The 27,300-nt window shown below is 48.5% G+C and overlaps 1 protein-coding gene across 1 annotated transcript; it reads left to right on the forward strand.

Annotated features, from left to right (window-relative positions):
- The first annotated feature begins 957 nt into the window (after nucleotides 1–957).
- LOC125321152 (alpha-2-macroglobulin-like protein 1) lies at nucleotides 958–23,533 on the forward strand. The gene is made up of 36 exons (XM_048293546.1): nucleotides 958–1,016; nucleotides 1,418–1,784; nucleotides 2,766–2,928; nucleotides 3,278–3,330; nucleotides 4,199–4,216; nucleotides 4,737–4,896; nucleotides 5,498–5,582; nucleotides 6,396–6,510; nucleotides 6,840–6,954; nucleotides 7,364–7,473; nucleotides 7,996–8,163; nucleotides 8,466–8,696; nucleotides 9,098–9,161; nucleotides 9,920–10,065; nucleotides 11,015–11,164; nucleotides 11,543–11,659; nucleotides 12,198–12,345; nucleotides 12,777–12,888; nucleotides 14,125–14,350; nucleotides 14,846–14,972; nucleotides 15,259–15,380; nucleotides 15,853–15,907; nucleotides 16,591–16,674; nucleotides 17,075–17,251; nucleotides 17,413–17,494; nucleotides 17,856–18,012; nucleotides 18,211–18,285; nucleotides 19,444–19,606; nucleotides 20,245–20,462; nucleotides 20,645–20,860; nucleotides 21,309–21,433; nucleotides 21,761–21,851; nucleotides 22,287–22,355; nucleotides 22,576–22,678; nucleotides 22,771–22,812; nucleotides 23,203–23,533. The coding sequence occupies exons 1-35, from the start codon at nucleotides 958–960 to the stop codon at nucleotides 22,809–22,811; spliced, it is 4,512 nt and encodes a 1,503-aa protein (XP_048149503.1). The 3' UTR covers nucleotide 22,812; nucleotides 23,203–23,533.
- The last annotated feature ends 3,767 nt before the right edge of the window (nucleotides 23,534–27,300 follow it).

Genomic DNA, 27,300 nt, shown 5'->3' on the forward strand with positions numbered 1-27,300 from the left:
GACTGCTCACAGCAGGCAGTTTATGTGGTGACTGTGCTTTTCTGAAGGCCAAACTGGTTAAACAGGACAATTGTCTACCCACTGTACAGTCTGCCATCAGTGCTTAGAAAATGTCCCACATATTTAATTTGCAAGTTTTAACCCAACCCTCAGGTTCAAAAGCAGAACCAAAAGGCCGTATCCCTGTATGCCAGACCTTTTACACCCAGACGTGAATAATGAAGAACTGGAAGCAATTCCTGAGGCCTCCTCCTTGCAGATGGTGCTGTGGCTAATGGGTGTTGTGGGGCACTGGTGGAGACCTCTGTGGGCCAGTATTTGTTTCCATTTTTCTCACTGTATGCAGGGAAGCACAAGGCAAAGTCATCAGCTCATTAGTGGTTGGTGGCTGTGTTGCTACAGCACTTCCTTACACACTCAGAAGGATTCGCTCCATTCTCAAGCCAAGCAGCCTAAGGAGATCCACATCCCCCTAATCTGATCCAGAGCTCCTGAGCTCTGTCCCGAATGAGGACACTGCTCTGTGCAGGGGGCAGCTCTTGCTGCAGGCTGCACAGCAGCAATCCATCTCCAGCTGAAACAAAGGGATGCAAGTGACAAGTGATCAGGACCTGGCCTGGGTCACTGATCAGCAAAGTTCTCACTGTTTTTTTTGCCATGAGAAGTCCATTTGGTCAGGTGTCTCCATGGCAGCCTTGCAGGAGGGGATGTCCTGAACTGGTGGATGGCAGCCAAAGTGGCTGCTATTGGCTAAGGGGCACTTGGCATAGTATATTTATCCTTACAGCTGCCTGTGTGGAATCTCAGGAGAGAGGGAGAGGTGGGGACAGGCTGGTTCCTCCCCACATCCCACCTCTTCATTTAGGCTGTTCTAGAAAGAAATTACTCCCCCATAAACAGCCTCAGATGTTTCAGAGGAAGAGAGCCATTTGAGACTGGGCAGCAAGAATCCCCAGGATGAGGATAGCCATCCTCCTGAGCCTTCTGTTCCATGCTGCAGCTGCTTCTCACCAACTGTGAGTGATGCTGAACTCCTGTTTCAGTCTCTTTCATGAAGGCATCAGACTAGCTAGATGGACCGCATCCCATGCCATCAGCTCTCATGCTTCCTGCTCTATCAGGTCACCCCAAGGAGTAGCTGAGTCATATACTTTGCCTCCCGTGCCTTAGTTTGACTCCTGCAGGTCAATACAAGTCAGCTTTTTGGGGGACTGCCAGGTCAGAGAAGAGACTTTTTAGGCCCAGAGGTGTTTGCTCAGCACTTGCTATGCCAAATCAGATCACTGGTGTCTAGACTGCCAGGTTATGAAACCACTTCTTCCGAAGGCTGCATGGGATGTTTTTGGAGAGTTCAGGAGATTACTGGAGTAAGGGGTTTGAAAAAGATTATAGGGCTATATTTAACCTAATCAAGTAGAAACTGCTTCTCAGGTTTCAGCGAAGCAACCACTTTTCTGGGCTCACTGTTGCTTTTGAATGTTGGTGGAAGCCATGGCACATTGCTGAGGGATTCTGCAGTAGTGGGCCACGGCAGGGAAGCTTTCTTGCACCTCTTGAGACCTCAAACTGACACCACCTTTGCTGTCATCCCGTGCCACAGACATTACCTGGTGGTGATCCCTGCAGCTCTCCGGTACCCATCCACCCAGGTTGCCTGCCTCCATATCACCTGCCATGACGTAAAGATTCAAGTGAATCTGGCCTTGCAGCGCTCTGCAGGATGGGAGCTCTTAATGCAAGAAACCATCCAGAAGAAGAAGACTTTCCTGTGCACTAAGTTCTGGGTGAGCCACCCCAGGCTAATGCCATCGCTGATTTTCCCTTCAGGAAAACGCTTGTGTTCCTCCCTAGCCAGGGCTGACATGGATAGTGTCTACTTTGTCTTGGTGTGAGCCTTTCAGGAAGGGGAATGGGTGGTGCCTAGGGATGCATAGCCCAGCACAGTATCTGTTGGTTAGCACTGAATTTCCTTTCTGAATCTAATTTTTAAATGGAATTTACATTCGTTAAAATCTACCAGAGTTCTGGATACCACCTGTGTCCTTCTCCTCCATTATAGACCAGATGAAACAGATTTAGCTCTTCCTGAAGGACTTTTGCAGGTTCACAGCTAAAGCTTGGGGAAATGGTGTCTTGCAGGACATACTGCAGTTTCTGTAGTACCTGAAGTCAGGCAGCAACTCAGCTCTTGGGAGCTACTGAAGACTAGTTGGATGGAAATGGATGTGCTTGTTGTTCATAAACAGCATCTTAGAGGTTATTTATTGCTGGTGAGAACTTAGCAAAGATCTGGGATAAGGCAGACATGTCTAAGCAGTATCCCATCTGTTATATTGTATATTCTGTGCTGAGGCTGCTGGGGTCTCTGGCTTCCAGAGTCTTTCTGGTTGTGTTTTCTACTTTGGATTTCTTGCTTCTAAGTGCTGGGTCGTTGTGAAGGCCTAGCATTTGAGGCTGTCTCCTGCTCAGTCTCTCTCTTTTGATTCTCTCTACCATCTCCCACCTTCTTGTCATCTGCCCATTTTCCTGAACAAGTCTGAAGACTCAAAAGCGTCAGGCGCTTGCTTGTCACCAGTGGGAAAAAGGACAGATTCCATGACATGCAGGGCCTCCTGCTGTTCATGTAGGACTGTGTGAGATCTGGGTATGATCTGGTTTCAGAGATTGTTGGGAGCATCCTGGCATAGCGGGAAGAAACTCGTTAACTCTTCCACTTTACTCTCAGAAGATTACCTGGGGCCTGTGTGCTCTCTCTGTCTGTACAGGTTGCCCCTCCAGCTGATGGCACAGAGGAGATTGCCACTGTCAAACTGACCATCACAGGAGATGGGGTCAATGTCGAGGAGCAGAAAAAGGTCCTGATCTGCAAGGCCAGGAATGGCACCATCATCCAAACAGACAAGCCCATCTATGAACCAGGGCAGACAGGTGAGATGCAAATGGGAGCCACTGTGGGTCCCAGGCTTTCTGCACTGTATGGAAAGACTGTGATACCCTGAAATGCATGAACAGTCCTCGTGGAAGGCTTTGAGACCACGTCTCTTGCTGAGTGGTGTTTTCAGTGTTTGCAATGTCCAGCTTGTGATGGCTGTGGAGTTGCAGGAGGCAGTAGGCAATGATAACCATGTCCACGGTACCTTACATGTGGGATTGTTCGTGTCAGATGTTACCACAAGAGTGTCTAGGATGGAGACAGGAGCTGGGGAAACAGACGAGAAGGGGTCTGTAGGGAAAAACTGAGATCTGATAATATATTCCCTGATTTCCTTGCCTTCAGTGAGATTTCGCATTGTGACTCTGGATGAGGAATTCCTCGCACTCAATGATTCGGTAAGCGAGTCCTGGGGGGCTGTGCAAGAGGCTGCCTTGGACCATGCGCGGATCCTACCTCCTTTCTACCCTGCTCATCTGCCAAAGCTCCAAGTTTTTCACATTCATCCCTGGTAGGCTTTATGAGTATGCAGAGGGGAGCAGTAACTCCAGTAAAAGCTGGCAGCTCAGGACGGTGGCAGAAGTGTGCATGTCTCTTGCTCATCCTGGTAGAATGGCCACGCAGCTGCAAGTAGGGGACATATTGATTCCTGATGTGATGGTGTCATGGGGGAGTGAATAGTTTGTAAATCGGGTTTTCCTTCTTGTGGAGAAGGGTGCTTTTAATCTGCCCCCAACAAGCTGGAATGCTGCTTAGACATTAGGACTAACCTGTTCATTGCAAAAATATGGGAACATGTCCAGAGAAGGCATTTTCATCATTGGACATGTTCAGAACCCTGCTGGAGAAGGCTATGAGCAATCTGCTCAGGAAGACATGTTTCAGCAGAATGTTGGATTCAGAGGTTCTTTCCAAATTAAGGGATCCTATACCTCTGTAACCCCTTTAAGACTGCAGCTGAACCAGAGCTAGGTGTGTTTGGGTGGTGACTTCTGAGTTTTTCTGTCAGGAAGTCATTAGCAAGTGCTGTGTGACCTCCAGACTGGTTTTTCCTTTCCCTTTCTTCAGACCTTACTGTAATGAACCCATCAGGTATTTCTCCTTTTTAGTGGCATTTGTTTTACTTTGTATTGTTGTCAGTGCTCTTAAGTTTCCAAGTTACCAGTTGTACACCCTTCAGAGAGGGCTCTGAGTCTGAAGAACCTTGTGTGTGGTGCTGGCATGTGTTTCTCTCTTCTAATGTTTTTTTCCTTTTTTCTTCCCCAGATTTCCCTTTTTCTCCAGGTGAGTGATGCTGAAATCTCATGTTAGAGTAATGGTGATGGCAGTCACTTCACTGAGCTGTTCATATTCAATTTCCAGTAGATTTTACAGACCTCTGAGAGGAATAGTAGCCCTTCTTTTTTTGTTGTTAGATGTTAGATTCTTAAACTAACATACTGCTTTCAGCTTCTTTTTTATGCACTTACTTAAGGTTATGCTCCCAGGTATTTCAGTAGAAATCTGTTGTTCTAGACTTGCAAGAGTATAAATAGATAACTTAGACACTTATGAAAGAAAGTTAGAACTGTGAAGAATCTTTCCTTAAGATCAGAATTTAAATAAGTGCAGAAGAAGGCTCAGATGCTGGGAGCAGAATCCGAGCACTTATCATGTCTTCAAAATTTCCTGATCAGTCTATACCAAACCTCACTCCTTTGCTGTAGAACCTGGTAGCCTACAACACTGAAATCCTGAAGCTCAGTTTCCATGGGATGTGGATCAGTGAGATGCTGGAGCAACCCTTTCTTTCTTGTGGGTGCAGGACCCTAAGAACAACCAGATAGAGCGGTGGCAGAATGTGGTGCCTCAGGATGGCATTGCAGACCTGTCTTTCCAGCTGAGTGACGAGCCCCTGCTGGGAATGTACGTCATCAACGTGACCAGTGCCAGAGCCTACGGCAGCTTCTCTGTTAAGGAGCATGGTATGAGCACGTGGGGGTTTGTCTGAGCTGCAGAGAGGACCTTGCACTCCTGGTCCAGGAAGCAGGGTGTTTATTCCTTGCTAGCCATCCTAGGAGCAAATGGGAAAAGTAGTAGCATCTGTCATAGAAAAGAGTCTGAGCTGAGCTCTGGAGAGGAGACCATTTTGAGACCTGGGCTCACTGTGTGGGAAGAGTGTTGTGCATGGCCCCAGACCTTTGACACAGCTGATTCCTATGGATCTCGGAGTCAGATAAAACAAGGCAATTTAGGATGGACTTTTCCAGAGAATATGAAGTCTGGTGCCCTCTCACCTCAATTTTATTACCTAATCAATTGTGTTGGGAGGCCAGTCTTCTGAAAACAGCTGTCAAAAGTGCAGGGACATGGGCATGTTTGGTTTTAGTTTGGGAAGGAGCAAATCATCCAGGGCCTACACACAAATCTGTTAAAGATACATGGAAAATTTTCCCTTTCCCCTTCTCACCACCTTCCTTCTCTATTTCCTGCACCTTATTCCACCATAGTCTGCCTTCATGTTAATTCTCTGTGAAGGCTGTCCCTGGCCTGTGTTTCCTACAGTTCTCTGTTTTTCTCTTCCAGTGCTGCCAAAATTTGAAGTGATCTTTGAGGCACCAAATCAGATTTATGCACTAGATACAACCTTCCCGCTCCGGGTATGTGGCAGGTGAGGACTCTGACTGGAGGGACGGCCATGTGTTAATTTCTGGCCTGAAGTGCACAGGCTGGCTGGGTAACCATGAGAAGCTAAGGGCAAGTTTGCTACACTTCAGTACAGGAAGGCAGAATCTTCCATGGCAGCTGTCTGCACCCTGGGGCAACACAAAACATTCCTGTAACTATCATTCTGATACTCTACTCTTTTCTAAAAACACTCCACAAACCTCTACAAACAAAACCTGGGGGAACAGCCTACCCTTTGACAAGCACCCATTTGTGGGACAGGACATGGCAGATAATTGGTGTTCATCTCCCTGAAGAACAAGCTCATGGGAAATGAAGGGAAGCTTTTCCTGATTATGTTCAAATGGAAACTAGAGGGAGGCAAAAAGGAATTGCCTCAGGTGTAGTCCAAGGACAACACTAGAGGCAGCCCCATGTAAAGGTGATTTCTTAATAAAAGGTACTTTCTTAATCACCCATGTTTCTGCTAATAAGATGATGAATGCCTCCAGCACATCCTGGGTGTATTGCAGGTGATGCTGATGTATAGTGCAGTCAGAACCTGCAACACTCTAGTTACCTCAAATAATTTAGTTTGGTGCTAATGATATCAGATCTCCCATCATCCCCCATCACTGCAGAGCCCTGGCTTGACCCTGCTTACTGGGTCAGGACTCCTGGGCCTGCTGTATGGCTGCCACTCTTGTGCTATACTGTGACTATCTGGCAGTGAGTGGTCTCTGGGGCTGTGCAAAACAATCCATGAGTTCTCCTACTGTGTGTGACTGTCTCTGCCTTTCTCTGCTCCCCCAAACAGATACACCCGTGGGAAAAGCGTCCAGGGGATGGTTCACGTGAGCCTTTGTCAGAAGATAGCCCCGTTCCTGCCCAGTGCTTCCAAACCTGATCTCTGTCACAAATTCAGCAACCAGGTGAGGTGCTTAGGAAGAGCTGAACCATATTCAGAGATATTTGTGCTCAGCCTCAGGGTAAGACAAGGCTGCTGGGTGATTTAGCTGAAATAATAGCGATGTTAACCCATTGATTTGGCTGCTTGGCCACTGCTACTGGTGCTGCCTCTCAGCAGCTGTGTCTGATGATTGTGACTGGGCCTCTTATCCTGTGCCTGCTCCACATCCTGAGCTGCGATGCCAAAAGGCAAAGCTCTCTGAGAGCAGGGGTTTTGCACCACTGTTCCTGTGCTACTTCTGTAACTTCTAACCCAAGTGCCTCACCTTGTTTCTTCCCTTTGTACTTTCAGACAGATGAGGCAGGCTGCTTCTTCACAAATGTGAGCCTGTCCTCCTTCAGCCAAGACTTTCGGTACTATCGGGACAGCATAGTTGCAGAGGCCTCGCTGGTAGAGGATGCCACAGGTAACTCTGGAATTTCTGATGCCTGGAAAGAGGCATGTGAAGATGTGCTAATCTTACCAAAAGCACTGGAGACTTTCAGGCTAGCAAGGGACCTGAGCCTTCTGAGCCCATTGGGGCCTGCTATCTAACTTCACAGATAGAGACAGAGCCAGAAGCTCCTGATGGCATGACACACTCACTCAGAGTGCCTGCGGTGTCAGATGATGAAGCTCTCTAAAAGCCAGAAGTTAAGTGGGAGGAAAACCAGATACCCAGAGTCTTGGGCAGGTCACCATTGTGATGTGAAATGTGTGTGCAGCTGAACATGTCCATCAGTATTACCAGGGGGTCACTCTGCAGGGAAATTGCTGAGGACTGCTTGGTTTTCTTGCTCCCTCTCTCATGTTTCTGTCTCGCTGCTTTCATTCAGAGATACAGGTCAATGCTTCCCACAAATTACTCATCTCCAGGATTGGTGGGATGGCCTTGTTTGATGATGTGAATTCTTACTACCACCCTGGACAGATGTACAGAGGAAAGGTAATTCCCAGTTTCAGTCCTTTGAAGGGGAGAGCGTAAGCAATACTTTCACAGTGATTGCTACCTACTGTCTTTTCTGACCTCGTCTCTAGCCAGAGGCTTGGGAGGGCACAAATGACTCCCAGACACAAAACTCTTGAATTGCAAGATGTGAGATTAACACCCAAGACTGCCATTTACCAAATAACCCATGAGGGGGAGCAGCTATAGGCATTAATATGTGGGGCACAAACCCAAACATTTGGAATTTCAGCAGCCAGGATGCCTCCTGCTGTGGAGTGGACCACATGACCCACTGTGACCCCTTCCAACCTTACCCATTCTGTGATTCTGTGATTCTGTGAATGAACATGGCAGTGCAAGTGGTAATATGGCAGGACCAGTAGCAGTGCTGATAAAATTGTTAGTGACTGAAAGAGTGATCTTGTCCTTGGAAACACTGCCCCTGAATTGGGGAAGCCAGAAATTCTGTCTGCTGATTGGACTCTTCTGTACCTCTCTTGCTCCTCATGATGTTCTCAGATGAAAGTAATTGATTACCAAGGCAAGGCACTGAAGAACAAAGAAGTCCTCCTCTTAGTAAACTGTGGTGAGCACCAATTTAGGCAGAAGTACATCACTGGGGACTCTGGGACAGCTTCATTTAGCCTGGATACATCTGCCTGGAATAGAACCTTGGCCTCCCTGGAGGTAAGTGAGGAAGGGTGTGTCTTGTGGCAAGGGTATGCGTGCGTGTCAGAGCCATTTACTGCCCCACAGACATCTTCCTTGTTCCTTCCTGAGGGACAGTAACTCAAACCTAAAAAACTTCAGCATGTCCTGGATCTTGTCTCCCTCTGAGAGCTCATTCTCCAGGTCCCAGTTGCTTTCCTCATGAGCCCTCCACACAGAGACCTGTCCTTTGGTGTTGTTCACATCATCGTACCAAAGTGATTTGCAGCTGACTTGCTTAACTAGAGAAATTAACTGGTTTGGTTTTTTTGTCTCACCAGGCAAGTGTCCTACATCAAGATTCGGATAGAGAGCCTGGGACAGTTGATTTAAGTTACCAGAGAGCCTCTTTTTTCATACGTCCATTCTACAGCACCAGCAGGAGCTTCCTCTCTATTGCCCGTGTGCCAGAAACGATGCCCTGTGGCAAAAAGCAGTCTGTCCAGGTGGACTTCAGAATTTATGAGGAAGACCTGGAACATGGGCCCAAGCGTGTCATATTCTCCTACTTTGTGAGTTTCTGGGGAAGTGCTAGTGGGTGACAGCTGAAGGCCCAAATCGGCATCTCTTAGAGGTTCAAGCCTGATATTTAATAGATTTGGCTCAGGCCAGGATGGGGAGTTCATCCAGTCACCATGGGGCTGGATCCCAATTTCAATTCTGGGACTGCAGTAATAGCAAGGAAGGCAGAACCTTTCTTTTAGGCTCTGCACAAGTGCAGGGCAGGTACTGGCCTTACCTGTCCTCCCCCACATCACTGCATCCCTGTGCTCTCCTTACTAGCTGAGAGCAAATAAAGCCAATATCCCTTGCCCCACCCCCATTTAATCTCCCCATTTAAGTTCAGGGTTACTTTGATCATCATAGTGATCTCAAAGGCTATGTGACTATCCCTTTCTGTGCTCTTCCCTAGGTCACAGGGAAAAGAGGGATAGTCCACGCAGGTCAGCAGACTGTTTGGGCTGGGCCGCCACAGCGTAAGTGCACTCCCCAGTGCCATGTCTAGCAAGAACTCAGTGGTCTGTGGCATCCACTCTTATTTGGATAAGTGGCATAAGCCTCCCTGCAACATAGGGGTGGCTCACCACTTGTGTGCTGCCTCAGAGCACTGTGCCTTTCCAGATTTTATGCTCCCTTTGCCCTCCTGCTCTGTACCAAGAGAAGAATATTCAGCATTTCCTAGCCCATAGACTCATCCTCTGTTGTCTTCAAAGTCTCCTTTTGTTTCTGCTCCTGCAAGCAGCATGAAACTGTAGCCTTACCTTCCATGCAGCTGTGTCTACAAATAATGTGGGTCATTAGGATGCCACAGCTTATAATTTTGATGTCTGTTCACCCACTGTTGCCTAATTCTCCAGCTCTTGTTTTTTAAAACCTGAATTATAAGTGTTTTGGCACAAGGTCACCTCTTTGCTGGTGATGGGATGGGAGATGTTGGGTGAGAGGAGGCTTTGAAAGACATCTGACACTCTCACTCTTAGTGGAGCCAAGCTTGAGCTCCAAAGTACTGTTTTGTGTCCTCAAGGCAATAAACAGAAAATTCTTTTGCTGGTCTTGGATCCAGATCCAGAGATATATTGATTGTTTCAGTAGTCTCCAGAAATCTCTTTGGTCTTGAAAGACTTCAGTAAAGGAGGAAAGGATTTCAACAGGCACATGCAGAATGGCAAAGCTGATCAGACTCTATTTTCACTACCAAATCTACTTCCTCTTATTCCCTCTCTTCTCCATCTAGTGCTGGAGGGCTTCTTCTCCATCCCTCTTACGTTCAGCTTGACCTATGCCCCAGCTCCAAGACTTGTTGTTTATGTTATCTTCCGCAACGGAAAAATCATTGCTGATTCTGCCATCTTCAGCATCTCGGAGTGTTTCAGAAACAAGGTAGGGTTTGTGTCTGAGGCTGTGCCTGAATGTGTCTGCTGCAACACAGGAGAGCTGTGTAGCTGTGTGCAGCTGATCCTGTGTGGGATGCTGTCACATGAGCTGCAGTTTGTGATTGGTGAGCTGTGCTGGGCTGTTTGGAGCAAGTGTGTGCTCAGCATTGTGGGGGCTGCTGCAATGTTTCGGAAAGGCAGAGAATTGCTGTCTGTCTCCATAGGCAACTGCAGCCTGGTAGGATCAGAGATAATCCAGCCCAGCACAGGTCATTCGTGTGGTTCTCAGGAGAGCTCAGGGCTGCAGTTGTGCTGCAGCAGACACTTAGAATTGTTAGTATGTGGTGTTGGGATGACATCTGGAAGTGGATGATGGAAGAAGTGGATTTTACCTGCCATCCAGAAAGGGCTGAGTGCATCTGGTCATTGTGGCATCCCTGGGAATCTGCTTTCTTGGCTGTGTCTTGCACTCCAAAGTTGAACTTCAGAGAGGGCATTACCCCTGTTTCACAGCTCCACAGCTGTTCGTCTGCCACAGACAGTCAGATTCAAGCAAGAACAGGAAGAGTTTCAGGAAACTGGGTCCAATCCCACAAAGAGCCTGGAGATAAGCACTAGGCTTATTTTTGATCTGGGGCTCTGGAAGAAGGGGCTCCATAAGTGTGAGGTGTGTGACCATGGCTGGCTGGTTTGCTGGTAAAGAAGAGAGAACAGCACTCTGACATGAGAATGTCTCCATGTGCACACTGATGGCTCCCCCTCTGCCATCTTTCCTGTTAGAACCTCTGTGTGGTTTTAAAATACCTTCTCGGGGTCCTTGGGAGGTTCCTTGGGTCTCTGTCCAAGGCAGGTCTTTGGAAACTCTCTTCATGTAGGTCCCTTCCCTGCTCGGGAAGTGGTAGGGGGGCCACCCTCAGAAATGTCACTCAGGCATTGCCTGCATTCTTCCCATGCAGGTGGAGCTCGGCTTCTCAGCGCTGGAGACTCTTCCTGGCTCACAGGTCGGCCTTCGCCTGCAGGCAGCTCCTGGGTCCACGTGTGCTGTCTGGGCTGCTGATCCAAGCGCCTTTTGGGTGAAGCCAGGAAGAGAACTGAGCAGCCACTCGGTGAGTGAGCTTGCTCTGAATTCTTCCCTCCACTACTGAAAATGAGGCAGGAAGGAGGCCACTGCACCTGTGCAGAGCTTACCTCCAGGAAACTCAAAGCACGGCTGGCCCGGAGGGATCAGCAGCGCTCCCAGTGTGGATGGGCAGGGATTAGGGACTGAGGAAGAGGTTGAGCATCACTCAGTGGTAAAACAGCTTCTGTGCGGGCACTATCAGAGGAGGGCCTGGGAAGACTGTCAGCGATCCTGGGCTTTCTGGCACATGTTCATACACAGTAGCCAGAGGCAACTCAAACAGCCCTTGGATGTGTGAGAGGAAGGGAATGCCAGGTTTAATTTGCACTGATTTTTTTTTTTTTTCTTTTTCTTGCTTTCCCAGATCTATGGGCTGTTCTCATCTGTTTATAACTCCAGGTATCCTCACCAAGTGTCTGAAGATGATCGTTCATGCAGGTTCCTAAATTCTGATGAGCCTGATGTGTTTACGGCATTCCGGGTAAAAATGGTTGATTGGGTGGGTTGAGATAATTCATGAGGGAAGTGTGGCCCCTGACTTTACCAATATCCAAGGGATGCCACTGCAGATAGGATAGCGAACAGGTGCAGTTTAGGCTCTTGTAACTCACTTGTTATTTGAATAAGTGACTTGAAATGTATAAGGAAAAATCTTTGTGTGGTTGCCACACTTGGGTTGCATGACTCAGGATGCCAAGGATTATTCATTACTTTAATTGGATTTCACACAAATTGTTTAATCTTCATAGCATGAGCAATTGCACCCTGCAAGCTGAGAAGGCATAGTACCCAAATGACCATGTGTTTGAAAAGGACTATATTTGGCTGACTCAGACCAGATGAGTTACCTTAGAAGACCTTGTTTGCCCATTGCTGGGGATCTGAATTATTCCCTCTTAAAATGAAGCAAGAGAACACAGAGGACAGCCAAGCCCCCACTGTGTGAGGGGACAGGAAGGCACAAGGGCAGAGGGCAGAGAGGAGAGGACAATCTTCTGGTGATTAATTTTTTCCTACAGGAAATGGGGTTGAAAATTATGTCCAACACCAATATCAAGAAACCCAGAGTGTGTCCAACCACTGCACTGACAACTGTGCTGCGGGAAACAGGAATGTTTATTTCCAGGCCCATGTTGATGTTTGCCCAGCCCCATAAAGTGTATAACAGTAAGCATTTGCCAGCTGTTTCTTCTTACATGGGAGGCTTAGTCTTTCATGTGAAAGCAGTCCTGGGTTTGAGCCAAGAGGCAGCGCTTGCTGTAAGTGCAAATGGAGGAGAAAGAAGGTTTCCTGTCCCTAAACCTGTTGGGCTGATGTGAGGGCTGTTAGTGGGATGTCTGGATCCCAGGTTTTATCTCTGAAGTGAGGGAAAGGTTGCCTGTCCCATGGTGCCTCCACATGCAAGTAAAGCCCAAAGCACCTCTGACATTTGAAATGAGGCCAGAGATTTTAAAATTTGGGACAGCACCCTTTGTTCTGTTGCCATGCTTCCCAAGAGCTGACTCAATTTGCTGCAGCCTGAGCTGTGCTGGAGCTCCTCTGCTCTTAACCAGGACCCGAGGACACTGTGGTGACTAGGTCTTTGCTGTTTCCAACAGAGCACCTGACATCAACCTTTCAGCCCACTATGTTTCCACCTTTTTCTTCAGCTGAAGAGAAAGTACACAAGCATTTCCCCCAAACTTGGCTATGGGATTTGTATTCTGTGGGGTGAGTAAACTGAGCAGTGGGGCTTTAGTCTGGGTCATTTTGTGTGGCTGGGAGTGGCAGCAGGGGCAATTGAGTTTAGATCATAGGCATCTGTGCAAGAAACTTAAGGACATATGTCATGGGCTCACACCTGTCAGGCTGTTCGTTACTGGAGCTGATGTATGCATTTAAGGCATTTGCTTCTACTAGAAGTGGTGGCCGTCCATGAGAGGTGTCTGGCATAGAAAGATAGGAAAGCTGGTGAGGTGCAGCAAAACAGCTTAGTTTACTGCCTACACTCTGGTTTTGGTAGCCCTGTGGGCTTGCATTTCCCCAAATGCGCTCACAGATGTATCATGGTATCCAGGGGAAGCTGATGTCCATAGAAGTCCTTCATAGGACTGAAAATTGTGTCCTGTGAGAAAGGCTCAGTGTGTACACAGGGTCTGCTGAGAGAGCTTTTGGAGATTTTTCATCTGAGACTTCAAGATTTTCTTGTCTGTTCTCTTAAGACTGAAATGCTCAGGCCAGATCCTCCCACATCTGCCCTCTCCCACCTCCACTGTCCTCACAAATACATCCATCTCTTCATCCCCAGCAGCAGCTATTTCCTCTGTGACTTGTTCACCAGGCTGATCTGAGCCACCAAAAGGTTTCTGTGTTGTGTATATTGCCTTCCTGTACATGCATGACAAAATAAGCCAAATAGTACCAGTATCTTTAGCTAAGGCTGCTTTTTATGTCGGGTGTGGTGGCAGCTGCAGAACAGTCTGCTCCACTCAAAAGCTGTGACATGTGCACAGGACAAGTCTCTGCCCTGCCCTCATGTTGGGCTTTAAGCTGTCAGTGTCTCACAGGACAGTGAATGGCTGGATCAGCCTCATCTGTTAAGCCCTACTGCTGCTAGTCCTGTTGCTCTTCTGGTTTCTGGTTCTCCATCTCTAGGCCAAGAGGAATAAAACTGCTGATACCTGTAAGCCATTTTTAGACGTGCAAAGGGCAAGTGCTGTCTGTGATTGATGGCATCTTGCAGCCATGTGACCTATTGACCCAAGTGTTCTGTCGATATGAGCACCTGAGGCAGGGGTCCCTGCCCCACAAGGACTTTCTGGCAACCCTAAAGGGCTGTAAGTTCAGTAGGGGTTAGGCTGAGGTGAGGGGATGGGGTGCTCTGCAGAGAAGGACACAGAGCAGGTCACCCGGTGTGGAACAGCATCATTCAGTTAAACGCTTCTGTCGCCATCTACTTCTCTGCAGTCCCAGTGGGAACAAGAGTGTCACTGTCACTGTGCCTGACACCATCACAGAATGGAAAGCAGGAATGTTCTGCACAGGACATAATGGCTTTGGATTTGCTCCAGCCTCCCGGCTGATTGTTTCCAAGCCCTTTCTTGTGGAGCTCCCACTGCCATCTTCTGTGGTCCAGGGTGAGACCTTCAACTTGAAGGCCACAGTCTTCAACAACCTGCAGCAATGCATGAAGGTAGGTGAGCCCTGATGGCCTCTGCAAGAAGAGTGGGACATGGCTGACACCTGTGGCCTGTGATCATAGAATTACAGGGGAAGGGGCCTTAAAGATCATCCAGTTCCAAATCCCCTTTCAGAAGTCATGGCAGTCCAGTGACATTCCCGCTGACTGGAAAAGGGAAAACATAACCCCCATTTTTAAAAAGGGAAATAAGGAAGCACCTTTGGCAGGCTTGACAGCTGGGCCTGTGCAAACCCCATGAAGTTCAGCAAGGCCAAGTGCAAGGTCCTGCACCTGGGTTGGGGCAATCCCAAGCACAAACACAGACACACTTGTTGCCCTTGATAACCCTGGCCAGGTTGCCAGGGCTTTGGCTTTTCCAGCCTGATCCCTGTCTGTTCAAACAATCTGTGTGTATTCCCCTCAGGCTGTGCCCCTGCTTCCACCCTCAGTAGGCTTCCTTTTTGTGTTGTTCATGTTTATTTATTGCCATCCCTGCTGCCCCTTCAGATCCAAGTGACCCTGGAGGAGTTTGCACACTTCCAGCTGGAGCCATGCAAAGACTGTGTCTACAGCAGCTGCTTGTGTGCTGGGGAAGCCAAGACCTTCCAGTGGAATATCACAGCTGAGCAACTGGGTGAGAAGCACAGGAAGGTGGGGTGGTGGAACTGGGAAGGGGTGGGACCAAGGTGGGGATGTTTTGTAAGGGCTGACATAGAGTGAGGAGCTGTTAGCTCTGTTACCCAGAGAGTACTTCTTTGCACTTTTCCTGTGGTCATGGTTACTCACAAGCCTGTGCTAGGAGGCACAGGAACGTATAAGGCTGTGATCCAATTTCTTCTTGTCAGCAGGTGATGTCTGTTGTATTAATGGGAAGTGTTTCCTCAGAGGGTGTCATGCACCTAAATGTGTGTTATTTTCAGGGCTCATGAACATCAGCCTTAGCACAGAGGCTGTGGCCACCAAAGAGCTCTGTGGTGAAGAGATACCATTCGTCCCAAAACAAGGACAGAAAGACACAATCATCAAACTCATTCAAGTCCGGGTCAGTCAAGCTGTTCTGTTACTTAAGCCTCAAAGTAGGCTTTGTGCAAAGCCCAAATTTTGTGCATGTTAATTTTGGGAGTTACCCCTTGCTATTCAAAATGTGTAATTATCATCTCAGGGCCTGAGCTGGGCCAGACCGTGAGAGCTGATGGACATAAGAGGTAGAGGGGTGTCCTCCACTTCATACCATAGAAAACTTTAAACACTCTTTTATGTCCTTGCCTCCTGAGTTCTCTGATGAATCTTACAGCACCATTTTCACAGGCATTCAGAAGTTAGGATATTCTGAAAATGCATGCTGGTTTCTGATCTGAAGTGAAAATGATTTGCATTTTTGTGTGATAATGATGATACTCCAGTTGACTGTCCACCCCAAACCAGGATTCTGAACATACCTTCTTCTAATCCACTTGTAATCCCGTTTCTCTCCTGGGTGCTCATTACAATGCTACTTTTATGTGCTCCAACAGCCAGAGGGAGTGTTGGTAGAAAAGGCTCACAGCTCCATCCTGTGTCCTGAAAAAGGTAGATGGATTGTTTTCTTCTTTCACCCTGTTCATCCCCCTCTTCCTGCCTAACCACCTTCTGGGTATTTCCACTTGTTGAACTATTTTCTCTGTCCACATGATGAAGCTACAGAAGCATACTCCAATTGTGGTACCAGCTAGGGCTTTTCCCTAGGCAAAGATGGGGGGAGGTCTGGTCTTTTTCCATCAACATCCCTGGCGCTAATGTGACAGCTTGAGGCCTTTTTCACCTGTGGAAATAAAACCACACTACTGAACATGGTGAGGCTGGAGGACATGGCTTAGGATTGCTGTTCCTGTATTGAATTTCATGGTGTATGATGGGGCCATCAGATGATTTTGAGAGCATGAGGTGCATTGAGAACACAAGCCTGCAACTGAAATCTAAAACGAGATGGAGTAACTTCTGTAGAGAAGAACAGGTGGCTTTGATCCCTGAGGGTTTCCAGGAGTAAATCTTCTTTATAAAGAAGGCTGTTAGGACAGCACAGTCACCGTGAGGTGGATGGAGGAAGCTAAGGGTGGAACGGGACATGGATTTTGAAGTGATGTACAGCCTCTGTGACGGGAAAATGGGAAGTTATCACAGAAGCCTTGAACAGTTTCTGGGGATTTTGAAAGCTGTTTTAATCAGAATCTCTTTCTTTTTGTCCTCTCCACATCTTATCCAACTGGTGTCAGGGAGTCCAGCACAGGAGTCTGTGTCCCTGGTGCTGCCTGTAAATGTGGTTGAAGGTTCAGTCAGAGCCACCGTCTCGGTCACCGGTAAGGAATGAAGCTATGGTAGTACCTTTGCAAATCCCATATCTCTGAGTTTAGCCCTAGGAAAGCCCAAACCCAAACTCCCCCACACTCCTTCTGAGATTTCCAAGGCTCCACTGCCATGCTCTTCCCATGCGTGTGGCTGTGTTTCCTGATTACTGACAACCTAAAACATTCAGCAAGGGAGAGAGTGTTGTGTTAATGAGCTTCCCTGCCAGGGTGGGAATGGGTACAGTTCATATGAGAGGCACAGTGGAACTGGTAAGGTGGCAGGACAGAGGTGTCCCCGCACTGCTGTGCTGGGGCCTACCTAGCTTGGTGCACTGCTGGGAACTGGTCACAGGTAGGAGGAGGTGAATCCTACTGCCCAGGAGGTGGTCAGGGTGCTTACGTTTTGTCTCAGGGGACCTCATGGGGACGGCACTGCAGAACCTGGGCCACCTGGTGCAGATGCCCCACGGCTGTGGGGAGCAGAACATGGTGCTGTTTGCCCCCGTTGTCTATGTGCTGCAGTACCTGGAGAAGACAAGGCAGCTGAGCCCTGAGATCAAGGACAGGGCTACAGGATTCCTGCGCAGTGGTGAGTACCACAGACCCACCTTGCCCCTCTGCCTTCCTCTGTGTCCAACAGTCCCAGGTGCCTACTCCCCTTCCACCTGGAGCACTCAACCACCCCATTCCTTCACAGTGATTTCATTGCAAATACCACTGTGAGCACTCATGTCCTATCCCGCTTCCCAGGGTACCAGATACAGCTGCAGTATCAGCACCCTGATGGCTCCTATAGTGAATTTGGTATCAAGGATGAGTATGGCAATACTTGGTAAGCTGTGGGCTCTCTCCCTGCTGTCTACCTGCTCTCTGACAGCCAGGAGGTGGGCAGCTTTCTGCTTCCAGCATTAAACCCTTGCTGTCCTATTGGATCCAAAGTGTTCCAGAAGCTTTGTGGACTAGGGCATCCCATGGGTAGGCAGCTGTCCTTGGGATGAACTGACCTCGGACCAGCACATTAGAAACAGCACAATAGGTAAAGAGAGACCCACCAGCTTCAAACTCCCACTTTTTTTCTTTTTCCTCAACTTCTGCTTAGATTCTTTCTTTCCACTCGTTCTTCCTGCTCTTTCATGATCTCTCTCTGATTCTCTCTTCCTTCTTTCATGCCTTTTTTTTCTGTTCTCAATCAGGCTGACTGCATTTGTGGTTAAATGCTTTGTCCAAGCTAAGCCATACATTTATCTGGACAACCGGATTATCCAAGCTGCTCTCACCTGGCTGGAATTCCACCAGCTGCCCAGTGGTTGCTTCAAAAATGTGGGCCAACTTTTCCACACATACATGAAGGTAGGAGCCAGTGCACCTTGGAGGACAACACCAAGCAGTTCTTTCCAAATGTGCTGGTAATTGTTTAAATTCACTTTCCTATGTTGTTGTGCTTTCTTGTGAGGGAGCAAGCCTGGGATAGGTGAGACCTCTCCTAAAAAGCTTCAGTATTTGCCTATTTAACTTTCCCAGCTTTTTGGATGTCTATGCTTTTTTTAGGGAGGCATAGATGGAGAAGTCCCCTTGGCTGCCTACATCACTGCTGCATACTTGGAGGCAGGAGAAACACCAGAGGTAAATACTGGGATTCTTTGCCATGCTCTTGCCTTAAGATCGGAATCCTAAAGAGCTTAGTGGTAACACTGGGGGAGGCAACAGAGCACCTTGGAGGGACTTGTGGGCAAAGTAATAGAGTGGGTGAGGAAGATTTTACAACTTCTCAGGAAGAACACTCTCTTGAGGAGGACATTGCTGCCGGGGAGAAGGTGAGGTTAAACTGCTGGGGACCATTGGACTTCACGGCTCGATACTGTGTTGGCCATTTCCCAGGAATTAGCTGTCCATTCCTGCTCCCCTCACCTCCCATCCCCTTGCCGGTCCCGCACAGCTGAAGGCTGATTGTGAGGTGGGTGGAGCTGCTCTCATGTAAATCGTCAAGTAAATAGACATAATGTAACTCCTAAGAGGGTTTAGCTTCACAAAAAAAGCAGAAGTCTGGGAAAGCAGTGCTGTAGGGCAGCTGGATCTGCACGCTTAGGTAATAACAAGAAGGAGCTCTTACAAGTGCTAAGGATTGTAGCTAGTTACTAGGCTGTGGTACTGGCAAGTAAAACACCAATTAACTTGATGGAGAAACACAGTTGTAGACACTAAGAAGTGAAGTTCTCTGGAAATCAGAAAAGTGAAAAAGCAGTGCTTTTCAGTGGAACTGAAAGCAGTGCGCTTAGGCAAGAAAAGGAAGACAGGTGGAAATTAACCTTCTTTCTGGCAATAGCTGTCCTTCAGGTGGCCTTTTTTTCACCATTAGTGCAATTATTCACCGTGAAGGTGAATTAAACACAGTCACCCTGCTCAGCAGGCTGTGTGTACGCACTTGCAGTTGTGTGGTTTCGCTGTTGTGTTTGGACTGGGAAAGTAAGACGTGGCGATGCTATTCCAGCAGCAAAGGTGTTCATTTCAGTGAGAGAGCACTGAAATGCTCTCTCTTTGCTGAAGCCCAAACCCAGCTCAGGGGGGAGGTCTGTCAAGCACCTTGCACCAAGGGCTGGAGATGCTGCTGGTGGTGCTGCATGGGTGCAGAGAGTGCAGCTCTGTGCACAGAGTCCCCTGAGTGAATGAGCGGGGTGCTCTCCGTGCTGGCACGTGCCAGTGCATGCTTCTCTCGGTGTCGCAGTGTCTGCCTGCCTCGCAGGGGCTTGTGTGTGACCAGCAGCATGTGCCTCTCTCCTGCAGAGCCCGGTGGTGCGCAGGGCTCTGGGCTGCCTCGCTCCTGCCCTCCCCAAGGCTGCCAGCACTTACACCCAGGCCCTGCTGGCCTACACCTTCGCCCTGGCTAAGGACTCTCAGCGCGCCCAAGAGCTCCTTGATGTGCTTGAGCGAAAGGCGATCAGAGCAGGTACGGGGACCTCAGTGCCAGGGGAACGTCAGAGAAGGGACTGGTGACCTTTCTGAGCGCTTTGTTGCCTGCAGCTTGGGAGGAGCAGAGCCTTACCCTCTAGGCCTTTCACCAAAGAGAGTTTTTAGACATCCAGTGTATGAGCTCATGGCGTGTGCTGGCAGCACTGTGGGGTGGGTGCTGATTTCCTTCAAATCTCTTACCCTTTTCCAGTACCTGAAGTGGAGGTTGGGGTTTGGGAGACCTGGGCTTTCCTGCGCGGGACTGTAAAATGTCAGAGAGGAAAGCAAGCTGCCCCATGTCTCTGACCCTCAGGGCTGGCCAGTGGACAGCTAGCTAGTATCAGGTAGTTAAGTGGACCTGGCAAACAGGACAATGCAGAATTTGGACAACTGGGAGGTAATGCATATGCAGATTATTGGCGTATTAGTTTTTGTATGTCACCTTGGTGTGGAATATGGAGTGCTGGGTATTGCAAAATACATCGGTTTTCAGCTGACCCAGTGATGTGATGACCCAGCCAAAAGGTGTTTACCCAATGGTCTCTGCAGATACAAGCCACTGTGTCTAGGCGGCTAGGCCACAGGATTTCTTTCCTGATATCCCTCAAGATTCCCTCTACTACCTTCCTTTCCCAGATGGGCAGATTCACTGGAGTCAGACCTCATCCAAGCCCAGAACCAGCACCAGCCCTTGGTCACAGCCTGTGTCTGTGGATGTGGAGCTGACAGCCTACATCCTCCAGGCCCTGCTCTCCAAGCCAAATGTCACAGAGTCTGACCTCACCACGGCCTCTGGCATCGTGGCCTGGCTCACCAGGCAGCAGAATGCCTATGGAGGCTTTGCCTCAACACAGGTAACTCATGGCCAGGGAAGGGGATGTTTCTTGAGGAAGAACCTCTGCGAGATCTGCACACAATGTATGAGAGTGTAAATGCTTTGGGGAGAGGAGCCCTTGGATATGGAGGTCCTCAGGACGCCGATTTCAGGTGTCTTTGGATGTCAGAGCTGCACATGTAATTGCGTTTTCCTTTTCAGGACACAGTAGTGGCCTTGCAGGCATTGGCTAAGTATGCAGCACTGACATACAGCACGCAAGGGGATGCAGAAGTGAGGGTGAGGTCCCATGGAGGCTTTGGGAAGAAGTTCCAAGTCTCCTACCGGAACCGGCTGCTGGTACAGGAGGCGGCACTGACAGAGGTTCCGGGCAAGTTCTTGGTGCAGGCCCACGGCAGCTGTTGTGTCTTTACTCGGGTAGGTTCCCACACACTCTGCTGTGACCACCCTCCTCTCCTCATCTTGGAAAAACCAAAACTCTCTGTTGCACCTCTGTGGAAGGAAGTGTGCTTTGATCTCAGCCTGGTGCCAATGCAATAACCCTGTGTGTGGGAGGAAACAGAGACAGAACCTGTCCAAATATGAGGACAATGATGCTTCCACGGCTTTCAAGAGTCCTGGAAGATGAAGATGTTTTGTAGTGGCCTTACTGCTGTGTGCCTGACTTGCACAGTCACAATTGAAAGTTTGAGAAGGAGCCCATGGAAGGATTGCAATCTGAATGACCTTTATTTGGGGTACTGGGATGAGTGTGCATTTGTCCGTTCCAATCTTGAGGAGTAGAGTAGCCAGTGGAAAAAACGGTGATAGATTATATTGAACTAATTATCCCTGTCTTAGTCTGTCTTTTTGTCTCTCCCTGCAGATGGTGCTGAGGTACAACACACCCTCTCCACAAGACTCAACATCCTTTGTCTTGCAAGTGAAAACTGAGCCAGTCAATTGCACCAAGGACAATACACTCTCTGTTACTGTGCATGTTGATGTCAGGTGACTCTAAAGATCTCGTCCCACTTGGGAAGGAAAGCTGGGCATGGCTGGAGAGCCCGGGGTGCTTCTTGGCTGCAGTGGAGGCACCAGCAGTTTCAGCAGGAGGGCCAGATGGAGAGCCTTAGTTCCTGCTGGAGAGAGGAGTGCAGTAGTCAGCTCAGACTGGGGATGCTTAGTGCAGTGCAGCCATCCTCTGCCCCTGTGAGAGGGAGCAGTGACTGCCTGGGCCCCTGGCTGGGCTGCCTGGCTCAGGGCACTGCACAGAGGGGATGGTGGTGGAGGGAAGGGGAAGCTGGGAGAGACTATTTTTTTAATCTTCTCCCCCAGGTACAATGGGAAGAAATCCACTTCCAACATGGTGATTCTGGAGGTGTCCCTACTGACTGGATTTACCCTGGCTCCGGGATCCGGGATGTCTGTAAGAAGTGTGGAATCAGGATGGGGGTGTGGTGTCAGTGGGACCATCCATGCCCCAGGAGAGGGGAAGGTTGCATAGGAAGGTGTTGCCTGTCTCTCTCTTGAGCAATCTCACCATCCCTTCCCCTCTGCCACACAACAAACTTGAACACATACTGTTGGCTCTTTCTTTGGGTCTTGAGGATGGTGATACTGCTGGCCCAATCTGCTCAGCATGTCCCTGTCAGCTAAGTAGCCTAGGCTCCTGTCCTTGGGGTTTGCAGGAGCTGAGTGGCCCTGCAGGGAAATCAGCCTGAAGGGATAAGAGTCCAAAATGCATTTGGAAGTGAGTGAAGGAGAATCTGCTCACTTAAACTTAGATAAACCTTGTCAGGATGTCTCACACTTACCTTTCAAAAGACAAAACTAAATTGCTTCCTCTGCTCTCCTGTCCTAGCTGCAGCATGGGCACTCTGTGAGAAGAACTGAGAAAACACAAGGAGGTGTTGCCATCTACTTGGACAAGGTAATGTCTGTGCTGCTAGAGAAGCTGCAGGAGTGGAGGTCACTGCCAGAGTTGTTGGGAGAATCCAGGACCAGAGCTAGCAGAGCAGGATACTCAAGATTCATCTTGAAGTCCAGTGTTTGAGTCTACAGAATTATTATTGTCATTTAGTAGGATCAAATTCAGGTGGGGAATAAAAAGAACAGCTCATAAGTGAACTGTCATTTATTTTCTTTCCCAGCTGAGCCATATCTCTGACACTTATGTCCTGCATCTGGAGCAGGAGATTGAGGTGACCAACCTGAAGCCAGGCCATGTCAGGGTCTATGACTACTACAACCCAGGTCAGTGTGGAGCCATGGGGTGCCAGGGCTGCCTGGGTGTTTGCACTTGGCTCTGTGCAAGGATAACTTAGATCTGTCCTGTTCTGTTGCAGAGGAGCAGGCCCTGGCTGACTATAATGTCTTCTGCGTCTGAGGTAGGTGCAAATCCCTGCTTCAGCCCCCTGTACAGACCCCATACAGCAGCCTTGTGTGCTTCCTCTGCACCCCAGCCACCTCTCTCTGTCCCCCTGGAGCCCTATGTATCTCTGATTCAGCATGTTCCCTTCATCTAGGACTGTATCTGAAACTCCCTAAGCAGAATTCATGGTACTAGTTTCAGCTTACTATGTTTGGGAATGGAGAGTTTCTCTTTCTGGGGAGGGGCTGAGGTAAAATGAGGATACTGGATCAAACCAGAGAAACCCTTTCCTTTAGAGCCCTTACTGAGAGCCTGTGCTCCCTAGCTGTTAGCATACCAAAGTTACTAATTTGGGTCATATTATTTGCTCTCTGGGTTACTCTCTCTTCTGCTCTCATTTCTCCAGGAACTTGGACTGCTTCCTTCCTGTCCACTGCTTCAGCTCACAGGGATCCCACTAGTGCAAGATGCCCTTGGACAGGGGGAGTGCTGTATTATTGCTCCTGGTGTAATGAGATGTGTCACCTGGAAAGTCACATCTCAGTGCTCGGGATACTGGTGCTGGGACATGTCTCAGATTGGATTTCAGGACTACCTCCAGCTTAACCTCTGCTTCTCATCCTGACAGCCATTACCTGGTGAATTCTTTGGGGTGTCTGATTAATTCTGATTGTTTTAATCCAGGTATTTTCTTGCTTGTAAAAAGAATGAAAATAAAGTACAAATCACAAATCTGGGTACTGTGATGTGTGTTTGGACTCTGTGACAGCATTCACCTGGGAGGAGTGAGCAGAAGCAAACTCTGTATCTGAGCTGTGTCACTGGCATTCCTTTCCTCCAGCACTGGATTGTCCTCCAGCAGCATTGTGCCATCACCAGTATGGGGTGAGAACTCAGAGCCCTGCATGGAGACTGATTCCTCTGAGCATCATCTACTGCACACAGGTGTAGCTGAGCCATAAGGTCTTGGCTGACTGTGCACTTTATGTGGACGTAAATCTACCCTGCTGTGTATCTCACAGACTGGCTCTGTCCTTCTGGCATAGAATGCAGAAAGGGAGTGATTTTAGTTTCTGCACCTCCTGTGGAGCTGGATCTTGCACAGGACAGTTCAAACATGAGTTGTCAGGAAGGGGTGGTGCCCTGGGGTTGAATCCCCTGCTGATGAGCGAGTGAGCAGGGTCTTTGTCACATTACAAGGAGCTGGACAGGCAATTCAACAATCAAAGGGTATGTGATAATTCAACATCTATCATTGCTTTTTAAAATCAGACCTCATGATTTAGGTGGTGGTGATCATGGATCTTTTAGCTTGACAGTGACATATCTCTGTCTAAACAGGTAGATCTCCACAGACTTAGAGCTGGCTGTAAGCGTGCAATGGTTAAGCACAAAGGCAGGCTTTAGAGTGGAAGGTGTGGAAGACAGGTGAAGGTTGAGGGTCAGAGTTTGGTTACAGCCCTGAAAGCTCTCCATAATCTGCAACAAGGGTGGGATTTGTGATGGTTTAAAGGGAAGGATTTGGAAAACGTGTTTAAATTCTAACTATGAAGCTCCAGGGTAACCTTGAAGACTCAACAAGTCCTGTCCATGAGACAAAGATAAGAGCATTTCAAGTTCTTTTGGTTTGGAGTGAACACACCGAGGAGATCTGCCAGCAAGACAGGCTGCTGACAGCCTGCCCTGTGCTTCATGTGCAGTTTAACAGGGCCAGAATGAAAGCATGAGCTCAGCACAGCAGTTGGGTGGTAGCAATACCTTGTGCAGCACCAGAAGTGGCTGAGCTGACGTTGCAGGTGTCACTTTCTCCTCTTGCATCTTTGTTTAAAAAGGAGCTCTCCCCCTTTATTCAATTTCCTCAGTAGTCCATGAGCAATGCAGGTCTCAACTCTGCAGAACAGAATATTTATTACTTTCTTTGAAACTTTTTAAAAACACTCTGCAAATATTTCCGCTTCCTTTGCAAATGTCTTCTCTCTCCCTTGCCTTTACCTCTGGTGAAGTCTGTCTTTGCTAATATCAAAAAGCAGAACTGGAGCCAGTTAGGCCTGCAGCTGGTACTGGTACTTGGAGAGCACCACTGGCTAGAGCTTGGAGTCTAGCAAAGAGGGAGGGACTCCACCTATCACTGCCAATGCCACCATGTTATTATAATCTGTTTTGCAGGGCTTAGCAAAGCACAAGTCTGAGAAAAATCCCCAGAACAGAGGTTTATTGGGAAAACAACTGCTGTGGTGGTCATACACACACGGGAATCCAACCTACCCCTTACTGACACCATGAGGGGTAGCTTATGCATGAGCCCATTGTTGCAGAAGGAGTTCACACACAACTCCTCGCTTCTCCTATGCGTATGTGTACACACACACTGTGTAAAAATTACACAGTGTCACTTTGGACTCAATATCCATTGTAATTTCTATTCCACTTTCTTAACACCTCTTCTGTGTCCTTCAAAATGTTCTTTATGAGATTTAAATGGCAGTACCTGTGATGTCTGGCTACTGGAGAGCATTTGGAAGGAGGTGGCTGTCTTCCAAGAGAATTTAAAGACAGGGGAAAAAAACATTTTTGTACAAAACACATTGATTTCTCTCTGGCCTAAACTTCCCCTTCTCTGCTTCGAGCAGCAGATGTCAAACATCCCAGTCATTTTTTATCCTTCACAAAATCGAGTGGTTGTGGTGATTCACCCTGGAGCTTGGTGGTGTGCATCCTTCCGTTTAGCTCATGATCAGCTCACTGCTTGAGCACTGAGAACTGCCAGGCTCTGGGGACACAAATCCACTACTGATGTGCCTCCTGCCTGTCTCTGGGCCAGGTGATGAATGGGCGTGTGGGCTGGGGAACATCTTAGTACAGGACAGCAGCCAGGTACTGTGTGCCCTGTCACAAGTCCTAGGGGATGCAGAGCCCTACTAAGAGGTGCTCCCTTCCCCAGTGCCTCCTGGTCACTGTGCTGGTAGTGGGAGATGGAGATAGGACTGAGGCAGATGAATCACACACACCAAGCCTGCCACGGTGTTTCTGTTGCTCCTACATTTATTTAATTCTGTTTCACTGGGAGTCAGACTGGATTGAGTGCTCAAGGTGTAGCTTTCCAATCAGTGCTAAGTCCAGAACTTCAGAGGTGTTTAAATGTCTGCTCTCACAAAACAGCTGCTGGAGTCAGTAGGAGTCAGGATGCTCAATACCTTTGCCATTGTGAGCCCCTGTGCTGTTGTGAGGGATCTGGCTGTCCCCTGGCACTGCTGTGGATATACTGTGAACAAACAAATGTCAGCTGGGATTGTTCAACAGGCACTGCCTGTACTTTTTGAGACCCATGGAGAGAAAGAAGGGCAGCTTGGTGCCAGAGAATGATTCACATTCTTGCTCCGGTTCCCGCTTGCTTGTTTGTCCAGGTGCACGTACACATTTCTCCCAACTGCTGGCACCAGCAGCTCTGAGCTGAACAAAACCCAGGGAGAGGGAAAAGACAGGGAGGATTTGTATCTGCCTGTTACGTATGTGTGTGCATAAATGGGTAAAAGAAAGCCCCAAAGCCTACTTTCCTGTTATGGTCAGTCTGTACTAAAGCAAAGGAAAATATTACTAGGCCCTAAATGTTTAAGAGTTCAGTTTGGTACTGAAGAATAAGTTAGTGGCACATTTTGATATGAAATGTCCTTGATACTAAAATAGAGGAACTTATTTTGAGAATAAGTAGTTTCAAGAACCAGATTTTCTTTTCAGTTATGGTAAGATACTCAGGGAATAGTTCAGTGCAATCAGTGGACTAACAAGGATAAAATTAGCACGAGGAGACCCCAAGCCAGATCGTGTATGTTCCCATTACCCAGGGCTCGAGCACAGCCTTTTGGTAGCTAGAGAAGATCCTGTAGGACTTCAGCCATGCAGATTTTGACCTGCCTGACCCATGTTCAGCCCTCATTTCCTCCATTGGCGAGGGGGTGAGCAGGTTGGCCTTGAACTGGAGCACAGAGCAATGTGATACAGCTGGGGTGAGTTGCAGCTGTTCAATTTTCTCTTCAAACTGAAGTACCTGTAGGGCAGAGGCAAGGTGAGGACTTTAGCTCTGTCTGCTCCTTGTGCTTTCCTCTTCTGCAAAGGAGCAGAGAACTATGCATACACATTGAATTTGTACAAAGCCTAGTCTCCATTTCAGGACTGAGGCCTGCCTTGGGTGCTGCAGGCTCAGAAAGCCTGGGGACAGTATGACCACAAGAGTTCACAGTGAGCTCCAGCTGGGTGCGCACGCCAAGGGGTCATGGGACAATCCAGCCAGAGGCAAAACAATGGGACTTGGGCTGCAGCTGGCACAAGGAGCAGGGGCAGTGCAGTGAACAGGAAACAGGCAGCTGGTTAGCAAAATAAAAGGCACATTTGTCTGAATGATGCTGGTCCATCCACAGGGGAGCAGGAGAGCAGTGAGGCTGGAGTCCAAAAGGACTTGGATTGGCTGGGGAATATCCTAGATGGTACAACCCTGTGCCTGTGGCAC

This window comes from Corvus hawaiiensis, chromosome 2 (assembly GCF_020740725.1).
Source record: "Corvus hawaiiensis isolate bCorHaw1 chromosome 2, bCorHaw1.pri.cur, whole genome shotgun sequence".
NCBI classification, from domain to species: domain Eukaryota; kingdom Metazoa; phylum Chordata; class Aves; order Passeriformes; family Corvidae; genus Corvus; species Corvus hawaiiensis.